The 27,757-nt window shown below is 41.6% G+C and overlaps 1 protein-coding gene across 1 annotated transcript in view; it reads left to right on the forward strand.

Annotated features, from left to right (window-relative positions):
• Nucleotides 1–6,928: 6,928 nt before the first annotated feature.
• The window catches only part of LOC140363553 (contactin-4-like), a 218,166-nt gene continuing 197,337 nt past the window's right edge, over nt 6,929–27,757 (forward strand). The window contains exon 1 of the mRNA XM_072450184.1: nt 6,929–7,054. Coding sequence (XP_072306285.1) covers nt 7,000–7,054 — 55 coding nt within the window. The 5' untranslated portion in view covers nt 6,929–6,999. The remainder of the gene's footprint in view (nt 7,055–27,757) is intronic.

Genomic DNA, 27,757 nt, shown 5'->3' on the forward strand with positions numbered 1-27,757 from the left:
GTTGTAAACTTGCAAATAAAGGTATAAGACAATATTTCTCTACTTGTTTTATTCATGTTACAGGCATTTCACATTTGTCTGACGCTTAAACCTCAACAAATCTGTTTGAAGAGTTTTTACACATTTCTAGAGGTGTAAAACTTTATAGAATATTTTAGCAGCAGACTTTTCCATCGTTCTCCACTAAGTAAAGGAGTTCCTGCTGAACCGGAAGTGCGACTACAACAGAAGTGCTGATCCGTGGCAAAAAGAGGCAATAGAGGGTCAAATAGTGGGGTTGAATGAGGTGAATACACAGACTGCAAAAAGAAACAAGTTACATCAAAAATGACACAGGAAACAGAACGTCTTCAAGCTTCATGGAGCTTCTTTGGGGTCAAATGTAGTAAAAATGTCATATTGACCGACCTTTTTGTGCCGGAACAAGTCATTTCTGTCCCACCTCTGTTCTCTCCTTCCATGTGTAACTCAGACTGCACATGTAACTCTGACTGCACAGGTAACACTCAGGACTGCACATGTAACACTCAGGCTGCACAGGTAACACTCAGGACTGCACATGTAACACTCAGGACTGCACATGTAACTCAGACTGCACAGGTAACACACAGGACTGCACATGTAACACTCAGGCTGCACAGGTAACACTCAGGACTGCACATGTAACACTCAGGACTGCACATGTAACTCAGACTGCACAGGTAACACACAGGACTGCACATGTAACACTCAGGACTGCACATGTAACACTCAGGACTGCACATGTAACACTCAGGACTGCACATGTAACACTCAGGACTGCACATGTAACACTCAGGACTGCACATGTAACACTCAGGACTGCACATGTAACACTCAGGACTGCACATGTAACACTCAGGACTGCACATGTAACACTCAGGACTGCACATGTAACACTCAGGACTGCACATGTAACACTCAGGACTGCACATGTAACACTCAGGACTGCACATGTAACACTCAGGACTGCACATGTAACACTCAGGACTGCACATGTAACACAGACTGCACATGTAACACTCAGGACTGCACAGGTAACACTCAGGACTGCACATGTAACACTCAGGACTGCACATGTAACATTCAGGACTGCACATGTAACACAGGCTGACCATGTAACGCTCAGGACTGCACATGTCACACAGACTGCACATGTAACACTCAGGACTGCACATGTAACACAGGCTGACCATGTAACGCTCAGGACTGCACATGTCACACGGACTGCACATGTAACACTCAGGACTGCACATGTAACTCAGGCTGCACATGTAACACAGGCTGACCATGTAACGCTCAGGACTGCACATGTAACACAGACTGCGCATGTAACACTCAGGACTGCACATGTAACACTCAGGCTGCACATGTAACACTCAGGACTGCACATGTAACACAGGCTGACCATGTAACACTCAGGACTGCACATGTAACACAGACTGCACATGTAACACTCAGGACTGCACATGTAACACTCAGGACTGCACATGTAACGCTCAGGACTGCACATGTAACACTCAGGACTGCACATGTAACACTCAGGCTGCACATGTAACACTCAGGACTGCACATGTAACACTCAGGACTGCACATGTAACACTCAGGACTGCACATGTAACACTCAGGACTGCACATGTAACACTCAGGACTGCACATGTAACACTCAGGCTGCACATGTAACACTCAGGACTGCACATGTAACTCAGGACTGCACATGTAACACTCAGGACTGCACATGTAACTCAGGCTGCACATGTAACACTCAGGACTGCACATGTAACACTCAGGCTGCACATGTAACACTCAGGACTGCACATGTAACACAGGCTGACCATATAACGCTCAGGACTGCACATGTAACACAGACTGCACATGTAACACTCAGGACTGCACATGTAACACTCAGACTGCACATGTAACACTCAGGACTGCACATGTAACACAGGCTGCACATGTAACACTCAGGACTGCACATGTAACACAGACTGCACATGTAACACTCAGGACTGCACATGTAACACTCAGGCTGCACATGTAACACTCAGGACTGCACATGTAACACTCAGGACTGCACATGTAACGCTCAGGACTGCACATGTAACACAGACTGCACATGTAACACTCAGGACTGCACCTGTAACACAGACTGCACAGGTAACACTCAGGACTGCACATGTAACACTCAGGCTGCACATGTAATACTCAGGACTGCACATGTAATACTCAGGACTGCACATGTAACACTCAGGACTGCACATGTAACACAGACTGCACATCTAATACTCAGGACTGCACAAGTAACACTCAGGACTGCACATGTAACACTCAGGACTGCACATGTAACACTCAGGCTGCACATGTAACACTCAGGCTGCACATGTAACACTCAGGACTGCACAGGTAACACTCAGGGCTGCACATGTAACACTCAGGACTGCACAGGTAACACTCAGGGCTGCACATGTAACACTCAGGACTGCACATTTAACACTCAGGACTGCACATGTAACACTCAGGACTGCACAGGTAACACTCAGGACTGCACATGTAACACTCAGGGCTGCACATGTAACACTCAGGACTGCACATGTAACACTCAGGACTGCACATGTAACACTCAGGACTGCACATGTAACACTCAGGACTGCACATGTAACACTCAGGACTGCACATGTAACACTCAGGACTGCACATGTAACACTCAGGACTGCACAGGTAACACTCAGGGCTGCACATGTAACACTCAGGACTGCACATGTAACACTCAGGACTGCACATGTAACACTCAGGCTGCACATGTAACACTCAGGACTGCACTGGTAACACTCAGGGCTGCACATGTAACACTCAGGACTGCACAGGTAACACTCAGGGCTGCACATGTAACACTCAGGACTGCACATGTAACACTCAGGGCTGCACATGTAACACTCAGGGCTGCACATGTAACACTCAGGACTGCACATGTAACACTCAGGGCTGCACATGTAACACTCAGGACTGCACATGTAACACTCAGGACTGCACATGTAACACTCAGGACTGCACATGTAACACTCAGGACTGCACATGTAACACTCAGGACTGCACATCTAACACTCAGGACTGCACATGTAACACTCAGGACTGCACATGTAACACTCAGGACTGCACATGTAACACTCAGGACTGCACATGTAACACTCAGGACTGCACATGTAACACTCAGGACTGCACATGTAACACTCAGGACTGCACATCTAACACTCAGGACTGCACATGTAACACTCAGGACTGCACATGTAACACTCAGGACTGCACATGTAACACTCAGGACTGCACATCTAACACTCAGGACTGCACATGTAACACTCAGGACTGCACATGTAACACTCAGGACTGCACATGTAACACTCAGGACTGCACATGTAACACTCAGGACTGCACATGTAACACTCAGGACTGCACATGTAACACTCAGGACTGCACATGTAACACTCAGGGCTGCACATGTAACACTCAGGACTGCACATGTAACACTCAGGACTGCACATGTAACACTCAGGGCTGCACATGTAACACTCAGGACTGCACATGTAACACTCAGGACTGCACATGTAACACTCAGGACTGCACATGTAACACTCAGGGCTGCACATGTAACACTCAGGACTGCACATGTAACACTCAGGACTGCACATGTAACACTCAGGACTGCTAAACTTGCCTTTTCTGTTGTAGGTGGATTTATAATGTTTGTCTTTTGCAATAACGAGATTCCGTCAGTTTGTATGAATATGAGGCCGATTAACATCAAATACAGTTTTGTAGCTTGAGACCATTAAAACAAGGATATGTTGCTGTCATTTCCCCCAGTGCTCTTGATCTGTCTCATTGTAACCCTCACCAGCCCAGCGCTCGCTGTGGCCGTCACAAACATAAGAGAGTACGAAGCTCACGGGGGAAAGAGGAGAGTAAAGTTTGAGCAGGTCCACACGGACAGAGGGTAATAACAGGCATCAGTGATCAATATGTGATGATAGACTGCACCACTGTATTGTATCGCCACAGAGGGATCTGCAGGTCAGACACATGCACTTGTCGCTGACATTTGTGAATTAAAAAGTCAGATTTCCACTCTTCATAAAAACATCATGTTTTTAGCTTCTTTGCAGTGCTCTGCTGCATGGACGGCTCCCGCTCACGGCGCTGGAACCAGGCCTGGCTGTTTTAGAAATCCCTGAGCTACTTATTAGCCTGCACAAGCTACTGATAGCTTGTGCAGGCTAATAATATTTAGTTGCAGCTCTAAACCATTTATTACTCCACTATAAGAACAAGATTGTTTGTGCTGATGACAGGGATCTGTCCTGTCAGGCCAGTTAGGACAGGATCAAAACAACCAGTGTTAGGGAATACGATGGTAGAATATCCCACAGTATCAGTACAGGGATGATATGAAATGAGCTCATTTATTTAACTAGGTCTTTACAAAAGCTTTGAGTTCATAAATAGACAACTTTTGGTCATTTCTCGGTCTGCCATGTCACAAATGTGTTTTTGTTTCAATTCATAGTTTTTAAATCTCATCAGTGTGAGCTTGTTTTGCCCTGTGTCCCCAAAAAACTGCACAGCAAATATATCTTATACAAAGATGTGTTTGTTTTGTTTAGGCAAGAAGTCCCACGTTTTTGTTAATTATTATAAAATACACCACAGCATATTGTTCTGGTCATACCATGGTATTATTTTGTTCATACTGTGGGAATGTTCTTCATGATGCCAATTAAAACAGCCATATAACAACTTGGATACAGCCCAAAAAGAAAAAAGAAAACAGACAGAAGTAGGGAGACTAATTATCAAAGGTTAAGCTAATTAGCACCAGCTCCAAGATGAAATGCTATTTTTCAACTTAACCTCAGGATATTGAAAACACATTAGGATGTTAAAATATGAAATAAGAATCTAATAGTGTGATACTTTACAAGGTGTTTCTACTTAATCTTCATTTTAACTATTTCAAAGTCTATACATGTTAAACACCTAATGCTTTTTATATTTCCAAATAATTATTCCACTATATCAATGGTCATAATAAACTTTCAACCAAAGTTAATTTTGAGAACATTTCCACAAGCCGAGCTCTGGAGCGTCACTTTGCCACTTGTATATTATAATATATCATCATATTATAACACACCCAACATCTAGTTATTTTTCACACTTTACCAATTCATTATATTTTATATCAAATAGTCTAATTATGGTTTTGAAATAAATTGAAATGTTTTATTGCTCATTTAAAAGTTGATTTGATGTAGAATATAAAGCTGAGGTGAACTCCCAACAAAACAATGCAGCTCAGTGATTGGCTGATCGCCGTTACCTGCAAAAACCTTTATGTTTCTCTCGTTGCTCTAAAAAGCAGAAAAGTGAAGCGCTCTCTTAAGACTGTGCTGCACTTCTTTCTCATTTAGTCAGCTCTCCCGTGATGTGAAGCTCACTCCGCGGTGTGATCTGACCCGCGGGCAGTGGTGGGTGAGAGACGGGAAAGGAAAGAAGCAAACTCCCAGTTCATTAACACGAGGAGAGGGTTTGTGAAGGAGCGGCTCGTGCTGATCAACGGTTCTGGTCCGGACGGGACTGAGTTTGGGTCTAGATCCAGACTGGACCCCTCCTATTAGTGACCACTATATAATACCATGACATGTAGTTTAGATGACGATGTAATAAATTATAAAATAAACTAATACTACCCATTCCCTGGCAGCCACAGCCCATCTGACTGTCATATCCAGCACTTTAGAGGACGGGTTTAGCTCTAAGCAGAGATAAATGACACTTTAGACCTTGAGAAAATCAATTGCGCTCCCTCCCGCAGGACGAGGAGCGCCGCATACAGTCAGCTCTTTATGTCTCAAATACATAATCCTTTCTGCTCAGAAGAATGTACGGCACCCGGACAATGCGTTATTACAGAGCAGGGATGTGTCTGACAGCAGCCCTTTGTTTGCTCTCAAAAGAGTTCACTGCAAGGAGCCAATCGCTTGATGTCGCTCTCTCAGAAGTGATCTCTATTGAAGTTTTCGCTGAACTGTGCCAGGAGAAGGGTTTGACTCTGACAAATCACCCTCTGTCAGAAATCTGCTTTGTAAATTGTAAATTTGTCCATTGACCTCTTATGAAGCATATTTTAAAACAAAACTTTACATTTAAACTCTACTTAAATGTATATAACTTTAGAGGTGTTCATAGCCAAAGCAGCTGTACTGACTTGGATGAAACACGTTCAGACGACTGACACGGACAATTCTTTATTTTTAGTTAAAAGCTCCATCACCAAAGGTTATATCTTTCATGAAATATCGCCGTTCATTGCTCCAGATAATAATAATGAATGGTCTCAAGTAAGTCCATTTATTTAAATAAGATGAAGTAAGTCTGTATTGCATTTCCGGCTTTCCAGTCAAAACCACCAAATGTCTTATTATTGTATTATATATGACATGCAATTACGATTACATATCATATTAAAATTAAGTATACTAGCACAAATACAAACTAGTGTAAGAAATAATGTGATATAAAATAATTCAATCATTCAGATTAAACATTTCAATTCTTTACAGATGGATAACATGTAATTAGCTTTTTTATGTGTCTTTTTTTACTTAGTCTTCGAATAATTTAAAGTATATTTTTGGTAATGCATTGAGATGTCAGATTGAAAGGGAGAGATTATGCTCTAATACATCACATGTGGTCAACAAGTTTGTACTTTTGCAGACACATTATGCCCTTGTCATTAATCAGGTGTAAAAGGTTGAATAAAGTGGGCTCATGCTGGAGTGTCAGAGTTAAATGAGACCATGAGACGCTCGTCTAATTCTCCCTTTGTCTTTCCATCCCGCAGAGGACCAGTGAACGCCCAGGACAAAGCCCGCGGTCCACGCACCTGTGATTGGATGTGAGCTGTATTAACCCGAGACCGTTGAAATGGAGTTGCTATGGAAACTTCTCCTGCTGCTGTCATTGGTGGAGAGTGTGGCAGGTGAGTCCCCCAAACAAACTGTTGTATTTTGCATTTATACGAGTGTCATTGGCTTTTCTCTTGTGCTTCACAAAGATAACGAACGCCGTCCCGTTGTTGTTTCTTCTGAATGTAAAAAAGAGGACACATTTTTGGGAATCAATTCAATCAGTTCAAGCAGACAAATGAACTTTATTTGTATAGCAGTTTTCATTTTTAACACACGACAATTAGCAACAGACAAACAAGCCCAGACTGCAGTTAAAGGAGAAAGAAAGACAAAAGAAAGAAAGAAAGAAAGAAAGAAAGAATAAAACATAACATTCTTCAATTCAGTGGTAGGAATAAACATGAGAGTGTTAAAGACATACAAAAAACAAGACAAGACACGAGGTTAGGTCCATGAGAATGAGACGAGTGGAGAGTTAGACATATTTTATAGTATAAGTTTCTGTTAACAATTCTGGCTTTTCAATTCTGGCTTGATTTGAAACATATATTTGCTGTGATCTACTGCTTTTTGAAACTGCAGCTTCTTTAATCCCTTTTTTGTCCAAGCTAAATGTAAACACACTGAGGAAACATCAAATCTAACTCCATCGTCTACCATAATGTCACACGTCTACACAATGTCTGCAGTTTAACTCACGCCATCCAAGGTCTCATCCTCATTATCAAGAACAATCAAGAGAGAACAGTTGCATTTGATCGACCTCCAGCACAGCACTAGATATCTCCACAAGTTCAAAATATAATCTGATAATACCATAACAGCATTATTTTATACAACCTTAGATTAGTAGATCATGAACTAGTACAAGACCTGGTCAAGAGGCACAAAGAGCAGAGCCATGCACACAATAACATACAATAAAGCCCCTCCTATAGTATAATTCACCATGAGGACTATTTGTTCAACTGGCCAGGTGAAAAGTCCTGCTTAAAGGGACATAACGACCTCATGTAATTGTTGAGATCAGGCCACACTTATTTTATTACTTGGTTTACGGATCTGCCGCACTTAGATGATTGATTTCTACAATATAAATAAAATACATTATTATCATTTTTTTTTTTTGATAAAGTACGGCCGACAACGCAAAATAGCATTAAATGAAATATAAAAAGCAAGATTAAGTCAAAAGATAAGAACGCGTGTAGCAATTTTTCGTCAAAATCCTGCCCCCCCCCTCCCCCCCTCTCCTCCCGTGGTGTGTTTTGGGAAAACCCGGAAGAAAAAAATCTTTGAAATTGAAATTATATTTATATTTTGCCCGCCTGTTCAATATATTTCATTTAAAAATCCGTAATAAAATAACTACGGCCTAAGGATGGAAATAATCCAAAACTGGCATTTGAACGTTGAGGTTTTTCTTTGAACTGCTGCTGCCAGAGCCGTTTTTCCACTGTAATGACAAAATGATCATAAAATTGTGGTTCTATTACACCAATTTTCTTTTTCTATAGTCGTCGGAATGAATCAGGAAAAACGCATGCGCTTTTATTGTCATCTCAAGGCTTCAAATCTTAATTGTTTTGATTTTTATGTTTCATGCGTCTGTTTCTTTTGCAACAGCAATGCAAAAGTTCTCCCTCCGCCAGAGCAGCAGTTAAAAGCACACTCACACACTCATTTGTTTCAGAAAGCACCTCGTTTGTTATGAATCTAATTGAGACGGCGACGGAAAAAAGTAAAAAAAATAAAGAGTAAAAAAATACGTGCCATTGATCTCGTTTTAATGAGCGACCCAATTTCCCTGGCGCACAAAACATTCAGGGTCAAATGCTGCTCCTTGTTTGAATGTCACAGAAGTCTGGTGCCGGGAAGTAGATGAATATGTTTTTTGTGTCTTGGAAAATGAGCAATCTTTTCATCTTGGCTCTTTTTTGTTCCTGAATCCGCCGCCCCTTCTCTCAGTCAAGTCTGAAATAATTAGTGCGCCCCACGACTGCGCCGCATATGCCAGTTACTCGTTCAAAAGATCCAGTTCAGTTTGTCTTCGTGGCATTCATAAGTATTACAAGCAAAACTCTGTAGATATCAGTTGTTGTCTAATGACGGTGTCCTCGGGGACGGAGACTCACTTTGTCTGCATCACGTCCCATTTAGCCGTCCCATTAAAGACACAGCACTAGAGACATCGTCCCATTTAACACCACTTTTGTATTTTAGACATGGTTTGGCTTTATAGATATAGGAAATGCTGTTCTATCTCATTATTTTATTTGCTTTATTAGTTGTGATAATAATTGTCTGTAAAAAAAACAACAATAACAGAAATTCAAAATGCAAAATAGATTTATATGACAATTTATGCTGGTGATTTTGACCAGGGCTGAATATGTATATCACCATTTTGATTTGCTTTGGACATATACAAAATTAGAATATGGAGTCAAATAAGTGAATCACAGATTGAAGAGGCAGATGGTCAAAGACAAGTGTTTTGTGATAGTCAGACAATGATGTCAATCCAACAGAGATGTGATAAAACATGTCTTTAAATATTATATTATATGTTAGTGACGTTTCAGTGTGAAACAGACAAAATGAAAAAATATCACCTTATTTCAAACTTTCACACATTTAATATTTTTAATGTGCGTTTTTGTAGCATTTGTTACTATAAACTAAGAGAAGATAAGATATTCCTTTATTGTCCACATATGGGGAAATTCCATTGTTGCAACGCAGTAGATACAGAGGAAAAGGACAGATAACTTATAGGAAGTTTAAAAAACACTCTTAATAGAAGAACTCTTATAAACAAAACTCTTATAAACAAAAACTCCTATAGACAAAACCTCTTATTTCCTAATAAGGAATGGAGGGGAAAAATAAAGATAAAATAAAATAAAAACAGCTAGTGTAAGACAAAATAATACTAATAATAATGGTAATAAACACTATTTACATTAGTTATTTGCACATGAATGTGACATTATTCCATGTGAGTACAACAGTAATGTATGAAAATAACTACATACATGATATTCACATTTTATTCCCCACTTGCTCAACAGACATACTTTTAATCTCATTTATATTTTAGTCACTATTTGTTCATTCAATGCATCACGGACAATAAATGCCATAATAAACATCTGAAATCGTCTGTAATGCAAAGCAGGGTTTGTGTTGTGACCTCTGTGACCTCTGTGACCTCTGTGACCTTGAATGACTCTAATCAGTTGCTTTCATATTGTGCCATTGTGTTATCCACTGTCGCCCCTCGAGGCGACTGCTGCGTGAGTTTGGGCGCGAAATTAAAACCCCCAACTTGTTCCATCGATGTCACTCCACATACAGTTAAAATATCTGTCTTTGTCAATAATATTTGTTTTTTGATTTTTGTAAATGCTTCTTTTAGTGAAAAAATGAAATAATAAGCCCTTCTCAAAGACATAAGTCATTCTGTTGTTGAATTATTGAACATATCATGCGCGAAAAACACGGGATTTCAAACAAAAACAATAACAGCCCTCCACAAAACTGCCGCTAATGCACATTTTCCTGGTTACGTCTCCAGATTCCCCTTCAAAAAGCACTCGCTGCGAAACAGAAACACAGCAATTGTCAGCAGAAACGGCATCTCAAGACACGACTTCTGATCTTCAAGAAGTCAATTCAAGTCTGTGTCTGGCAGCGGCACGACCAGACTTCTGCACCAATACGCCGCCGCAATTATGTGAAAAACCCCACGTTCGTAGTATTCGCTGCAAATTAGCGCTTAACAACGGCGCGCGGCGTGCTCCCGGTTTGTGAAAGGACCCATGTTGCAGGGCCCTTGCCTCACTCTTGCACAGAAAGAGCGCATTAATATTCAGCGCGGACTCACATTATATACTGTACGCTTCACTCGCAAGACAAGCATGAAGCAACGTGAGCGCGGCCCGAAACTTAAAACGATACGACAAGTGTGTGTGTTTTTGTGCAAGGTGGTGAGGCGAGTCCCTGGAGAAGCGATTCATCTCAATATTATTATTTTGTATATGTATATTTATGCATGTGTATATACTGTAAACACTGGACATCAGCTGTGTTGGACTGAGAAGGCCGAGGGGAGTGCGTTCCCAGAGCGGGTTCAGGCGGAGTTAACCAGCTCGACTCTGTTCTCCCCAAGGGCCTGGCAGGTCTGAGCGCTGAGCAGGGGCCCCCGCTGCACCATATGTGTTCTGTCAGAGGGCGAGTCCCAAAGAGGAGAGGAGGAGAGAGGAGCAGGGCAGTGGGAAGGTTGGATGTAGGTTGTGTGGTTTTAACCTTTACACGGCATGTTACCGAGCATCAACAAGGGGTGAGTCAGAAGTGCAACAAGAAAATACAATAAATACAATATATATATAGCTTTCCGTACAGTTCTGTTGTTGTGTTGCTCTTGCCTTTTCCCCCAGTTTTATCGTCCTTCATCCCTGAGCTTTGGGTGAAGTTCACGGTTGATTTTAAAATGTGTGTTGTTGCTTTTAGGAGTGTTTCACAAACAGGCCCCGCCCCCCTGTACATCCTGGACCTTTTGACTCTGGTCGCGCCCTTTGGTCCTCCAGTTACAACCTGAAGATGTAAAACTCAACTGTGGTCACTCTGTTGAGTCCTTTATTTGTTTGTTTGTCTGTTTGTTTAGAAAAGCTTTTGCAGCTTCTTTTTGTTTTTATTGTTGCTGTAATTTTGCTCGACCTGCTCTTTGTAAAGCACTTTGTGGTTTTATCTGTGAAAAGCACTATATGAGTAAAGTTTCCTTACTTACTGAGAGAAATCGCCTGGAAGCGCGTGGTCAACCGTCAAAGGAGAGTTTCATTTCACATCATCTGGTCCGTTCTCATGTTCTTATCCAAATGCCTGTTACACCTTCTTCACATCCAGAGCTCAGTATTCTAATGGAACTAGGTCCTAAATATCAGCTTTTTTTACTATCGTTAGTATACATTGTTCTATTTTGTACTTTACTGCAGACGCAAGGGCCGAGTTGCTGAATTCTGTAACAATAGGAATAAAACCTTTTCTGATTAAACCATTTTGTCTCATTGTCCAAATCATGATGAGTACAAACATGTGCTGCGTCGATAAATTGTCAAGTAGCGATTGCTCTGTTCCATGTTAGAATGTCTGTTAAACATGAAGTTATCTCAAGTGCATCTCCAGACATTTTCTCACATTGATAACGAAAGTTCATGAAATAAAAAGTTGAGCTCTGATTCGTTCTCTAAGTTAAAAATACTGCTATAATACTGTATTTCACTGCCATAGAAAATCCAAGAGAAACGAACTCGATACAGAAATATAAATCATCTTTTTGTGACGTCTGCAGCCGCCGTGGCAATAGTCACAGTAATTGGCATGTCATTTTGTTCAAAAACATTTTATACACCGTCATTTATTTATTTGTTTACTCCGCCAGTGCAAAAGTTCAGATTCTACATTTTCACTCAACATAATGTCAACAACACTTTTCTCCCAGTATTTGTCACTCACTGGAGCAAAGTCGCCTTTTAAGAACTTTAATTGATTATTTTCAGCTCCTCATTAATTGGATTAAGTTGTTTTTTAAGAGATTCATGTTTGAGTCTTAATTGTCCATTTGAAGCATCACCACACACACTCACACACACACACTCACACACACACACACACACACACACACACACTCACACACACACACACACACACACACACTCAGATACTCTCTATTATAACTACACAGCAGAAAAAGCACAATATGTTGAACTAAAGTGAGTTTATATTGTGATTAATGACTAAATTCTACTAAAAACGTCAATGAAATGATTAAGCCAGGGCAAAAAATGGTCTTAATCAGTTCTGAATAAGGACTGCAAGACATTTGACAGTGGGACGACTGGGACGACTGGGACGACTGGGACGACTGGGACGACAGTCACAAACCAGGGGAACATCTGCTCCAGCGGGTTCCAGAACATGTTGGAGTCACGTATTGAACGAGTGAAGTAGTGAAATTGCCAGACTTGTGTGATTCATTCCACTATAATCCGACGGTGCCGCTGGAAAACCTTGAAGTGCCAATTCAGAACATCATGTCCCGCTCATTCACACAGACGTGCCGTTTTACCATCACCAACGACGACGCCGCTGGTTTTCATCTGAACTCCTTCCACTTTTCAACAGGCATCACGCTCCCAGCCCCAAAACGACTCTCCAATACTGATCCACGGGGCGTGTCTTCCCCCGCGAGCCTCCCAAAGACCACTGTTTCAAATACTGTCCGTCTTCATTGATCCATCAGAAGCTTTGAAGTCGTGGCGTGGGTGAAGATGAGCCGTATTCCCAAATAATTGTCTTTCCCAAAAGCTGCGTGTGCATTTTATTTCAACCAAAAAAATCTAAAATCGAAGCCATCCACTGCCTTTTTCTGCGTACAAGGCTCATAAGTGCGCCGTGTCAATTAAACACTTGCAAATGAGCCGCTGCGATGTGAAAAGACAAACATTTAGCCTCATAAATCAAGACATAACCTCACACATTCCTATTTTCAAATGTAGGATTAGCCGAGAAAATCTGATGGTAATTATGCTCAGTGGATGTGTCAAAATATATTATGCATTTAAATTGGCATCGCACTAATTAGTCAGACATATTGTTGTTTAATTAGAGGGCGGTGTAAACACAGTCAAAGTGATCTTTAATGTGATTGACAAGTCATTAGCACAGCTTATGAGTTGACATTTGGTACGAGTAATTTACACTGAATAATGGTTGATTTATGTGAAATACACTTAAAGCAGATGCATGTAGTCATAAGATAAGTACACATTCAAACCACATGTATTTTGTTTGATTGTATTCGATGACAGGAACCTCAGAATATTGTATACATATATATATATATATATATATATATATATATACATAAATATATATATATATATATATATACACATAAATATATATATATATATATATATATATATGTATAAAATATATTCTATATGTATATATATTCTATATGTATTGTTACACCTTGTTGACAACGTGGGTCATATCACGACCAGTGCAGTATCAAGAAGGCGTGATGGAAAGTAGTAGTAGCCCAATTGTGGCAGACGAATACAATAAGTGGCTGTACAAGTAGTAGTTGTAGTAGTAGTTGTAGTAGTAGTCGAATAGCAGAGGTTGTCTCATATAACAGTAATATTGTAGTAGCGGTGTTGTGTTATTTGCTGGTTATTTTCACTTCATCTCTTGGTTATTACAATGCTTCCACTTTGGCCCATGTATCTGTGTACTTAAGTACTTACGTGAAAATACATGGTTGTCACAAGATGAATGTTTCCATTAGTGAGTGAAAAATGATGCGTTCTGAGCGTTTACGTAGACCTGCGCGCAACAAAAAAAATGGCTTTAATTCACCGTTTCCACGTATAGAGCCAGATTTAATCAATTGTGTGCGTTCCCCGCGCGCGCCACCCGATCCGCCGGCTACAAGTGCGCTTATTGAATTTCCCATGTTACCGTTTTGATTAACAGAAAACCGGTGTGACACGGTTGGATATTAGTTTCAGACGTGGGCCACCGTCCTACGATCCGTCCATGGGAATGTGACCTATTAACCCAACGCCCAGTGTCACTCACCAGCAAGAAGTGACGCCAACGTTTTCTGTTGGACCTCGATAATAGAACGTTAATGGGACAAGTCATATTTCAGGTGTGTTGATGGGGAAAAAACATATGTTTGTGGTTTAGACATAGTAGAGAGTTGAATTACTTGCCTGGTATTCAAAACTAAAAGTGGTGGAATATCTAGTCCAGGGGTGGGCAATTATTTCCCTCTGAGAGCCATATTCAAATCCAGGTAAGTAGTGGAGGGCCGGCCCACGATCATTGGTGTGAAAACATTATAATAATAATGAATATCAGATAAAATATCACTTTTCTGTCAAATATAGGCTATTTAATCTATTATATAATTCATTTCATGTCATCTTTAATAAGGGAACAAGTGCTGACAGATGTTACAGTTAAAACATAGAAACAAAAATCTTTCTAGGGGCCGGATTAAAACATGCCGAGGGCCACATCCAGCCCCGGTCTGATCTAGTCCAATGATCTTAATTTGGACTTCTGATCATTCATTTATTAAAAAAAGGTTTCAGTTTCTCCAATGTCACGTGATGTTGCTGTGACGTGTCTTTTCCGCTGACTGACAGGTTCTGGGCGTTGTCTTCTTACCGGAAGAGGCAGGACGACAGCGCCACCTGCAGTCCCAGTTCTTCAGGACAGTTGTGGGAGAGTGAAAAGACCCCTTAGTCCCGGTTTATCGTCCCGGCGGCAGTGTTTGTTGTCCTCTGTCCCAATGATGCTCGCTCCAGACACGTCACAGCAACATAACGTGACACTCTGAAGAAGAAGAACAGCTTAAACTCTCCGTTAAACAAACTCTGGACTGAAGACTGAACCTTTTAAATAAATGGTGCAATATCCCTCCTCAAGTTTTGACCCAATTCCATCTGTACTTTACCCTGCCGGTAAATGTTATTAATGTTCACAGGAAATCTCAAGAGAGGTAAGATAAAGTAGTAATAAAGTTATAAAGACACATGCACATTGATATGCAGATGTGATCTATATTCACGCAGCCTTTAAACATCCTTTGTTAATGATCTAATTAGCCCCATAAAGCACTATGGTCATTTGTCCAAATAAAAGGTACATTCAATTGATATTCTACCTGCAAAATATTGTTCATCTCTCATTTAGTGCGACAGCCAACATGTTCTGTGTGTGAAACTGTGTGTAATACAAACTAACAGAGTCCAAAAAGCACGACTTCTATAAAGTATCATCAGAAACATATTAGTGTCGGCTGCTCCAAACCTAAAACCGCCCCATGACCATGGATCAAATACAGAGTCTAGTATGTATGTATATATCTGTTTGTATGTATGTATATATCTGTATGTATGTATGTATATATCTGTATGTATGTATGTATATATCTGTATGTATGTATGTATGTATATATCTGTATGTATGTATGTATGTATATATCTGTTTGTATGTATGTATATATCTGTATGTATGTATGTATATATCTGTATGTATGTATGTATATACCTGTATGTATGTATGTATATATCTGTATGTATGTATGTATATATCTGTATGTATGTATGTATATATCTGTATGTATGTATGTATATACCTGTATGTATGTATGTATATATCTGTATGTATGTATGTATGTATGTATATATCTGTTTGTATGTATGTATGTATATATCTGTATGTATGTATGTATATATCTGCATGTATGTATGTATATATCTGTATGTATGTATGTATGTATATATCTGTATGTATGTATGTATGTATATATCTGCATGTATGTATGTATATATCTGTATGTATGTATGTATGTATGTATGTAAGATAAGATAAGAGATAAGATAAGATATTCCTTTATTGTCCCACATGGGGAAATTTCATTGGTGCAACGCAGGTAGATCCAGAGGTAGATACAGAAGAACAGATCACTTATAGGAAGTCTGAAAAACATTTTCAGTAGAAGATCTCCTATAAATAAATAAAAACTCCCATGGACAAATAAATAAATAAATACCATTGCATGTGATCACGACAGTAACTGCACATGAATATGTGTCACGACAGCACATAGATTGCACATGAATTCCAACAGCAATTGCACATAAGACAGAATTGCACATCAGTATTAGGTTAGGTCAGTATTGCGCCGGGATAACGTGACGCTCTCCGGGTAAGACGACTGTTCTCCGCAGTTTCATGAGTTCCTCCTTTGTGGAAACGCGGTACGGCGCCGGCCGGGGGGCGGGGCCGGAGCCGGGGGGCGGGGCCAGAGCCGGGGGGCGGGCCCGGAGCCGGGGGGCGGGGCCGGAGCCGGGGGGCGGGGCCGGGGGACTCAGAGCCAAGACACATCGCAACGACACAACGAAAACACTCAATCCAGCCGAATAAAGTCAAAACAAGTTAATTTAAAGCGATTCCAGTGCGTGTCCCGATCGTTCGTGAAGTTCCTCTTTCATATAAACGTGTCCGAAAAACCGAAAAAAGTCAAAAACAGTTGAATTAAAAAAACTATTCCAGCGCGTGTCCCTATCGTACAGTAAAATAGAAAAAAATATACTAACTATATTTACAAAATATATAAAATATATAAAAGCACAATAAGTGTGAGAAAGAAGAGAGAGCGTTTACACCGGGCTGCCAGCTGTACCAGCGCCTTATGACGTATGTATGTATGTATGTATGTATGTATGTATATATGTATGTATATATCTGTATGTATGTATGTATGTATGTATGTATGTATGTATCTGTATATCTGTATGTATGTATGTATGTATATATCTGTATGTATGTATGTATGTATGTATGTATGTATGTATGTATATATCTGTATGTATGTATGTATGTATGTATGTATGTATGTATCTGTATGTATGTATATATGTATGTATGTATGTATGTATGTATGTATGTATGTATGTATATATGTATGTATGTATGTATGTATGTATGTATGTATATATCTGTATATATGTATGTATGTATGTATGTATGTATGTATGTATCTGTATGTATGTATGTATGTATGTATCTGTATGTATGTATATATCTGTATGTATGTATGTATGTATGTATGTATCTGTATATCTGTATGTATGTATGTATGTATATATCTGTATATATGTATGTATGTATGTATCTGTATGTATGTATGTATGTATGTATGTATGTATATATCTGTATGTATGTATGTATCTGTATGTATGTATGTATCTGTATGTATGTATATATGTATGTATGTATATATCTGTATGTATGTATGTATGTATGTATGTATGTATGTATGTATGTATGTATGTATCTGTATATCTGTATGTATGTATGTATGTATATATCTGTATGTATGTATGTATCTGTATGTATGTATGTATGTATGTATGTATGTATCTGTATGTATGTATGTATGTATGTATGTATGTATGTATGTATCTGTATGTATGTATGTATGTATGTATGTATGTATATATCTGTATGTATGTATGTATGTATGTATGTATGTATGTATGTATGTATGTATGTATGTATCTGTATGTATGTATCTGTATGTATGTATGTATGTATGTATGTATGTATCTGTATGTATGTATATATCTGTATGTATGTATGTATGTATGTATGTATGTATGTATGTATGTATGTATCTGTATGTATGTATGTATCTGTATGTATGTATCTGTATGTATGTATATATCTGTATGTATGTATGTATGTATGTATGTATGTATATATCTGTATGTATGTATGTATGTATATATCTGTATATCTGTATGTATGTATGTATGTATGTATGTATATATCTGTTTTACCCACGTCTGATGGTAAAGCACAAAGAGGCCACAATGGTCTCGTTAACCAGGGGAGTCTTATATTATATACATATTATATACATTATCCCTGTGTTGCTACTGTTCCATTGAATGTGTTCTAATTGGCTAAAGTGTGATTATAACAATATATAGATTCTGTAATGTTATAACTTGTTCTGAGGTGGTGCTACACTCGGCCCCTAAACATGTTCAAGTTAGACTTTGATTTACCAAAACTCATTATAAATATTACAGCTCCACCATCTCTTTATCATGAAAAGTTTAACTGTCACTTTGGGACTGCAGTATTTCAGTTCAATGAATGTATGTCACATAAGTGTGTGAAGAATTAGCAGGTGATTAAACATAATGTTATTCAAAAATGATATGTATATTCATATTATTAATATACATATCATTTTTGAATAACATTTGACTAATAACGTGAGCACATTCTCGTTCACGGGTCATTCACACGTCCAGAACCGCAGAGGCAAATCGGACGAGCTTCTTCTGGCAGCAGACGAACCCGCTGTGGACTAAAGTTATTGGATTAGTGTAAAGACAACAAACAAAACAAACATAGATAGTGGTTCTTGGTTCCCCGCACCAGTCCATTACAGAGCTCCTCCAGATGCTTGTTTCCATGGCACGGGCGTGGCTCGCAGGGGTCTGTTTTGTGAGCAGCTGATGTCACCCAAACAAACATGTTTTCTCGATAAATCAAACCTAAATCAAACCTGAATAATGTTCCTTCATAAGGCCAATCTGAGCAATTCACAAAAAGACATGAACTAAATCCTCAATTGTGGCGTTTGAGACGGGCTAGAGCTTCAATAAACAAGACACAGGTTCTGGTTTATTGTCAGTTTTGCCTCTTATGCAACATTTGAACCTGTATCTATGAAATGTGCTGAAACATTACGCACTGGAAATATAATATGTTTGTGAAACACTCTTTACATGGATGCCAGCCCCTTATTTCTAATGTTATTATTAGAGAAGATAAGACAGTCCTTTATTGTCCACACATGGGGAAATTTCATTGTTGCAACACAGTAGATACAGAGGAAAAGGACAGATAACTTATAGGAAGTTTAAAAAACACTCTTAATAGAAGAACTCTTATAAACAAAACTCTTATAAACAAAACCTCTAATTTCTTAATAAGGAATGGAGGGGAAAATAAAGATAAAATAAAATAAAATAAAAACAGCTAGCTAATAATATGTTGTTTTGTTGTTTTACATTTGCGTACGTTCTCTTGTTGAACGGGGTTCACTTTTGGCAGTGGGGACACTTCTGGACCGTCCTGATCCTCTTTACATCATGTTGTGTTTATGAGCGAGAGGAGGAAGAGGAGGAAGAGGAGGAAGAGAAGGAAGAGGGTAGAGGGACGACAGCATTGTGGTGTACGTACAAACACATTTAACCCATTGCACGATTGATAGAACTAGCTCTTCACGGCTGCAGGGCCCTCACATATTCAGCTTTACTATTTAAAAGAATAAACCGTGTACATATTGCACATGGCAGAGATGTGATCAAAGCTGCCGCTCTCCCTCTGCCTCCTGCCCTGCTCGTGGCTGCCATTTGCCTGCCCTGAATGGGGAAACCTTAAAGATGCACCTTATCAGCCCAGACAGAGGGGAAGACACTTTAAAAAGCAAGATTGGCTTTTTTATTTTTTATTTGATGCATAAAACCCCGAGCTGAAACGAATGGATTTGGGACCCCACGAACGACGGCGCCCCCCCCCCCCCCCCCCCCCCCCCCCCCGCAGCCTGCTCCCCCTGCGCCCGTTTATTCATGCTGAGGTAAGCTGGAGGAATTCATTTGCTGTCACCAAGTACTGAATTTAAGATTAGTTTTTATTTCAGACCCCAAACTGCTCCCCCTGCCCCGCTCTCACGCTCCGACGCCGCGTCTCTCTCTCTCGATGTGTTGTCTGTGGAGCGTTTGCACACATCACCATCTGGCTGCGGATGACGAATATGAGGGCCGCACGCGTTTTCTTTAAAGACCTTTTTTTATAATGACCTCCATCTCAGCCCCACCGTCAGCTGCTGCTAAATCAGAGCACTTTTTCATCACCGCTGCGTTCATTTCTCTGTCACAGCTGGACCGGTCACTAGATGGATGTGTCAGAATCTCAAATGCGGGCTCGAAGTGAGGCCTCCATTCTGCAGAGATTCACTTTGCTCAGCCTCTCGACACCCAAATCAAATCAAATGTACAGGGAAATGTGTCAAACTTTTAGACAACCTTAACATTTTGTTTGTGGGGAAATATGTTTGAGTTTGTCCCGTATAAAAAAAGAGAGAACACAGTTGTATTTCTTCACTACGTCACTTTTTTCTGATGCTCGTTCCCATGGAGACGCCCTTGCTTTGCCCTGGAATGTTTGGCTATATGTTATTTTGACAAGGAATAGTCATGTTGTGTTTGCTATCAAAGTGTCGACACTGAAAGTACTGAAAGTAAGAAAAGACAGTTTCAATACCTGAAGAACCATGATTGAACAGCTGTTATTACCGTGTGTTATTGTTCTGTTTCATTACCATAAAGCAAGGTTAGGAATAATTCAGTTTTCCACTCTCACCGCCGTGTGCATCCCTGTATCCCCGTGCACAGCTCCTTTCCTGACTTTTGCATCAGTTTGAAGCGAGCCCCCAGGCGAAGCCCCCGGATCTCGTTCCCCACTCATTACTCTGTCGGTTATCGCCATTTTAACCACAGTTGCCGTAGTGAAAATCTCTGGATAACCGTGATTATTTTCATATTCAATCGTTATTAGCCCATGTGTGTTTGTGGCGCCCCCTGGGATTCATTAAGGGTGTATTACACGCTGGTTTATGCAGAAATGTTCCTCAGTAAACACAGGCTTAGCGGTTGTCAGGTTTCCATGGCGCAGGCAGCGGTTGTAGCTTCAACAGCAACAGTGAGTGCAGTGCAACATATTAAGTGCTGTGGAGCTTTTGTAATGCATGGGGGCCTGTTTGGTTGGTTAGAAAAGTAAAAATATATATATATATGAGGCCGATTTATTCTTATGTTGTTCAAATGACGCACAGCCTTGTTTACCACAAAGCGATAATGGAACAGTAAAGTCTGGTTTGTGCAGTTTCCTCTTTGCACTTAAGTGTTCAAATAAAACTTCATGTGTTTTCTTTATGCAGCGATCTCTAGTTAGTACTTTGGTGTGAGACTGCTGGATCGTGCCACAGCGGGTGATAGTAGCATGTATTTCATGTATGTTTATTAAAATATTGCCCTGATATATCACCCCATCTCTACTTTCATGTGAAGGTATATTATTATCAGACTTTGTCCATGGAAATACTGTTAGTTTAGAGGGTTCAACAGTCTTGGACTTATCAGTCGTTATGGAAACAAGCCACCAGGCCAAGTTATAAGTCAGATCTGTGGAGAGGAGACCTTGCTCACTGCAGGTCTGCATGTTTTCATAGTATTTAAGTGCAATAAGTGCAATAAAAACATATACAATTAAATAAATGCTAGATACCATGTTGTAGTAATGTGCAATTTGATTCACGTTGTCTATTTATAGAGCAACATGAGCATTTGGTGTGGAAAAACCCTCATTGTCATTGTTTTCTTCATAGTATACTGCCTCAAATTGAAAGTAGTGTTTAACACATGGAGAACATCAATTATTGAAATGTGTTGCATCGTTTCTTGACACATTTCAGATGAAGACTATTGTGTCCCACTCCCAGAACACCCCCTGTAGCTGCTTGTCTTCTTGTTCCGACTAATACAACAATTAAGTGAAGTGCAATTTTCAAAACTCAAGGGTTTGTAAGAAATGCAAGTTCTATTGTGTATAATTCCTCAATGATCTTATACTCTGTGTTCATCAGTTCAGTCCGGCAGCTTCTTGTGGCTCATCGGTTGTGTTCCATGATGTTAGTCATCCTCACATTATTGTTTCTGAATTGGAACTGCTGCGATGTACAGTAATCACTCATGTTTCTTTGCTTGCTTCGAGGGACACACTTCATCTAACATTATAATTAGTCGGCCTCTTATTCCGAGCCTTATCCTTGTGGAGATGAACAATTCATGCCCAAGGTCCCCTGTTAAACATCTTCTCCCTCACAAGTTATTTTGAGCTGATAAACCTGTTTACTCCACGCCTCCTGGGACTTGAAACGAATACCTTTCTCACGAAATCTGCACAAAATCACAATTCCTGATGCAAATTCATTCCAAATTATCAAACTGAACTCCCTCACCGTCGACAAAAGCCGTGTTTATCTGGGTGAAGTGCGACTGCCCCGTGGGTCACCTGCAGAAGAACTGAGCCAGTAGGAAGCATCTTTATGTTGTACTCTGTAATTAAGCCTGCACGACGTGTCACAGAGGACGAGCCATTGTCTTTGTTTCTTGTTTCTCCTTGATTCTTACTTTGTGTCTGGGGGATTCGACGTTACGACATCCAGTGGTTTGCATCGCTCCAGTTTAAATGTACACGTCTCTTTGTGAGGGGAAGACCGAAGCTGGAGTTCAGATGTTGTTCTTCAGCGTTCTTTACCGTATTATACAAGTGGTGTGATCCCTCTTTTGTCCAGGAGTGATCCACGGGAGGAAGAATCCAGTTGTTTCGTTACAAGAAAAACATTGTCTTTCTAAAAACAGATTCCAGACAAAACAACTGAATTTCTTCTACTATTTATAGTTTTGCATCAAGGCGTTTAAATACTTCTGAATATAATTTATTTTGAGTGAAATGTACGGATGCTTGATTCAATATGCATAGGGAAAACAGTTAGATTTTTGCATGATTTATTTAATTATTCATTTACACAGCAGAGCCAATCAGAGCAAAACAATGAATACAGCTTTTCAGGAGTGGCTGAAATGCACCAAAGCTCCCAGCGCGAGCGCGACCAGAGCGACACTCAAGAGTTCTCGTTCTCATTCTCTCACCTTCACTATGGTTTTGTTTGTTTGTGAAAATTCAGCCTTTTGTCTGACGGCTCGCAATGAAAAATAAATGTGTCAGCCACAAAAAAGTCTTGTGAAAGAAAGACCTTTTCTACCTGGGCTCTGTGAGTTACAATGTTGTATTATGTGTAAACAGGAAGTCACGATATTGAATAATGACGTTATCGTGAAAAGAAAGATGACGACGTAAAATCCTTCATTTTCTTTCATTCTAATACACTACCAATAGTGTGTGACCAACTTCATCAAACCGTCTTTATTTTGTCTTTTTTTAAGGATTTTTTGGCCTCAATTAGACAATTTAATTTGAAATGGAGATGAGAAACAGGAAGACATGCAGCAAACTGTCGGAGACGAGAATCAAACTCACACATAAAACGCAAGATTTAATATAATAATATTTAGCTGTACTTTTTGGAGCACTTCTTATAATTCTTCTTCTTATAATCACCTTGTGACCTAAACAATCACAATTATTGATTAACCAGATCATCTTGACATGTGTAAATGTAATTAAATTGCTTTTAACTGAACATCTTGAAGATAATTCCTTGATAATACATAGTACAAGAGAAGTATTTGCTCTCTGTGGTACATTTAGGCTGTGGCATGTCCTGGTTTACTCTCTGTCCATCACTGTGTCCCCTGAGCACAAAGTGTCTTTGAAACATGTGTCACTGACAGAACGGATGAGCAACATTTGGACAATGACATTGCATTTGTGACCACATCTATTTTTGTTTTGTAAAGATTCACGATTTCCCCCGGACCATGACTGACGCTCCATGTCTAACTGCACTTAATGATGCAACTTTATATCCCTGAACTCATGTTTCCTGTTTGTTAACAGCATCAACAAACATATGTCTGATTATGTAACGAGGTCAACTCAAGACGGGGAATTAAAAGAATCACAGGCCGGAGACTCTTCCCTTTGTTGGAGGTCATTCCTGAATAATATCCTGCTTTACTTCAAGTCCTTTGTTTATTGGACTTTATGTGTCGGTATGTATCATTCTGGAAGAGTGCCACTCCCGACATATGATGGACTGAATCTAAAGCCAGTTGCACACAAGAGGATTACGGGAAAAAAGTGCAGACTACAGACATTTTCCAATCATTTGTCTTACGCTCACATGAAGGACAGAGACGCCACAGATGCAGGGGACAGTGCGAGTGTCACGATTGAACAAAGCAAATACACGAGGATTCAAGAGCTGCCTTTACGTGTGCATTTAGAGCGCGTGTGGATGAAATCTGTCTTTAAAGGACACAGGAGACACAGGAGACACAGGAGACACAGGAGACACAGGAGACACAGGAGACAGGAGACACAGGAGACACAGGACACAGGACACAGGAGACACAGGACACAGGAGACACAGGAGACACAGGAGACACAGGACACAGGAGACACAGGAGACACAGAACACAGGAGACACAGGAGACACAGGAGACACAGGAGACACAGGACACAGGAGACACAGGAGACACAGGAGACACAGAACACAGGAGACACAGGACACAGGAGACACAGGAGACACAGGAGACACAGGACACAGGAGACACAGGAGACACAGAACACAGGAGACACAGGAGACACAGGAGACACAGGACACAGGAGACACAGGACACAGGAGACACAGGAGACACAGGACACAGGAGACACAGGAGACACAGGAGACACAGGACACAGGAGACACAGGACACAGGAGACACAGGGGACACAGGACACAGGAGACACAGGAGACACAGGAGACACAGGAGACACAGAACACAGGAGACACAGAACACAGGAGACACAGGACACAGGAGACACAGGAGATACAGGACACAGGAGACACAGAACACAGGAGACACAGGAGACACAGGACACAGGAGACACAGGAGATACAGGACACAGGAGACACAGGAGACACAGAACACAGGAGACACAGGAGACACAGGAGACAGGAGACACAGGAGACACAGGAGACACAGAACGCAGGAGACACAGGACACAGGAGACACAGGAGACACAGGAGATACAGGACACAGGAGACACATGAGACACAGAACACAGGAGACACAGGATGCAGGAGACACAGGAGACACAGAACACAGGAGACACAGGACACAGGAGACACATAACACAGGAGACACAGGAGACACAGGACACAGGAGACACAGGAGACACAGGAGACACAGGACACAGGAGACACAGGACACAGGAGACACAGAACACAGGAGACACAGGACACAGGAGACACATAACACAGGAGACACAGGAGACACAGGACACAGGAGACACAGGAGACACAGGACACAGGAGACACAGGAGACACAGGACACAGGAGACACAGGAGACACAGGACACAGGAGACACAGAACACAGGAGACACAGGAGACACAGAACACAGGAGACATAGGACACAGGAGACACAGGACCCAGGAGACACAGAACACAGGAGACACAGGACACAGGAGACACAGGACCCAGGAGACACAGGACACAGGAGACACAGGACCCAGGAGACACAGAACACAGGAGACACAGGAGACACAGAACACAGGACACAGGACACAGTGCAATATTCATTCGAGACAAGGGGCTGGTGACACTAACTAGTTTTAGCCGGGATGAAATGAAAAAGTTTGCACAAAATCCTTGTGCCTGATATTTTATTTACATCAGTAACAAAGACGTCATCTGCACTTGAGTTTATTATATACTATAATAAACTCATTATTCCACTGCATTTATCCCATTTCACTATATGTTTTTATTTAATAAACGTGTCCGTATGGAATTTATATTAAAAATCCATTCAAGCTAAGATCCATCCATCCATCCATCTTCTGCCGCTTTATCCGGGGCCGGGTCGCGGGGGCAGCAGTCTGAGCAGGGACTCCCAGACTTCCCTCTCCCCAGACACTTCCTCTAACTCCTCCGGGGGGATCCCGAGGCGTTCCCAGGCCAGCCGAGAGACATAGTCTCTCCAGCGTGTCCTGGGTCTTCCCCGGGGCCTCTTCCCGGTGGGACATGCCTGAAACACCTCCCGAGGGAGGCGCCCAGGAGGCATCCGGAACAGATGCCCGAGCCACCTCAGCTGGCTCCTCTCGACGTGGAGGAGCAGCGGCTCTACTCCGAGCTCCCCCCGTGTGGCCGAGCTCCTCACCTTATCTCTAAGGGAGCGCCCAGCCACACGGCGGAGGAAACTCATTTCGACCGCTTGTATCCGCGATCTTGTTCTTTCGGTCACTACCCAAAGCTCATGACCATAGGTGAGGGTAGGAACGTAGACCGACCGGTAAATAGAGAGCTTTGCCTTTCGGCTCAGCTCCCTCTTTACCACAACGGTCCGATGCAGCGACTGCATCACTGCAGCCGCTGCACCGATCCGCCTGTCGATCTCACGCTCCATCCTTCCCTCACTCGTGAACAAGACCCCGAGATACTTGAACTCCTCCACTTGGGGCAAGGACACCCCACCCACCTGGAGAGGGCAAGCCACCTTTTTCCGGTCGAGAACCATGGCCTCGGATTTGGAGGTGCTGATTCTCATCCCAGCCGCTTCACACTCGGCTGCAAACCGTCCCAGTGCATGTTGCAGGTCCGGGTTTGATGGAGCCATCAGGACAACATCGTCTGCAAACAGCAGAGATGAGATCCTGTGGTCCCCAAACCGGACCCCCTCCGACCCCTGACTGCGCCTAGAAATTCTGTCCATAAAAATTATGAACAGAACCGGTGACACAGGGCAGCCCTGGCGGAGTCCAACATGCACTGGGAACAGGTCTGACTTACTGCCGGCAATGCGAACACAGCTCCTGCTCCGGTCATACAGGGACCGGACAGCCCTGAGCAAAGGGCCCCGGACCCCGTACTCCCGGAGCACCCCCCAAAGGACACCCCGAGGGACACGGTCAAAAGCCTTCTCCAGATCCACAAAGCACATGTGGACTGGTTGGGCAAACTCCCATGAACCCTCGAGCACCCGATGGAGGGTATAGAGCTGGTCCAGTGTTCCACGACCGGGACGGAAACCACTCTGCTCCTCCTGAATCCGAGGTTCGACTATCGGTCGAATTCTCCTCTCCAGTACCTTGGAATAGACCTTACCCGGGAGGCTGAGGAGTGTGATCCCTCTGTAGTTGGAACACACCCTCCGGTCCCCCTTCTTGAACAGAGGGACCACCACCCCGGTCTGCCAGTCCAGAGGCACGGTCCCCGAACGCCACGCGATGTTGCAGAGACGTGTCAACCAAGACAGTCCTACAACATCCAGATACTTTAGGTACTCAGGGCGGATCTCATCCACCCCCGGAGCCCTGCCACCGAGGAGTTTGCGGACAACCTCAGTGACTTCAGCTTGGGTGATGGATGAGCCAGCC

Source organism: Eucyclogobius newberryi, unplaced genomic scaffold (assembly GCF_026437365.1).
Source record: "Eucyclogobius newberryi isolate DKJ021-1_F unplaced genomic scaffold, fEucNew1.0.hap1 SCAF_17, whole genome shotgun sequence".
NCBI lineage: Eukaryota > Metazoa > Chordata > Actinopteri > Gobiiformes > Gobiidae > Eucyclogobius > Eucyclogobius newberryi.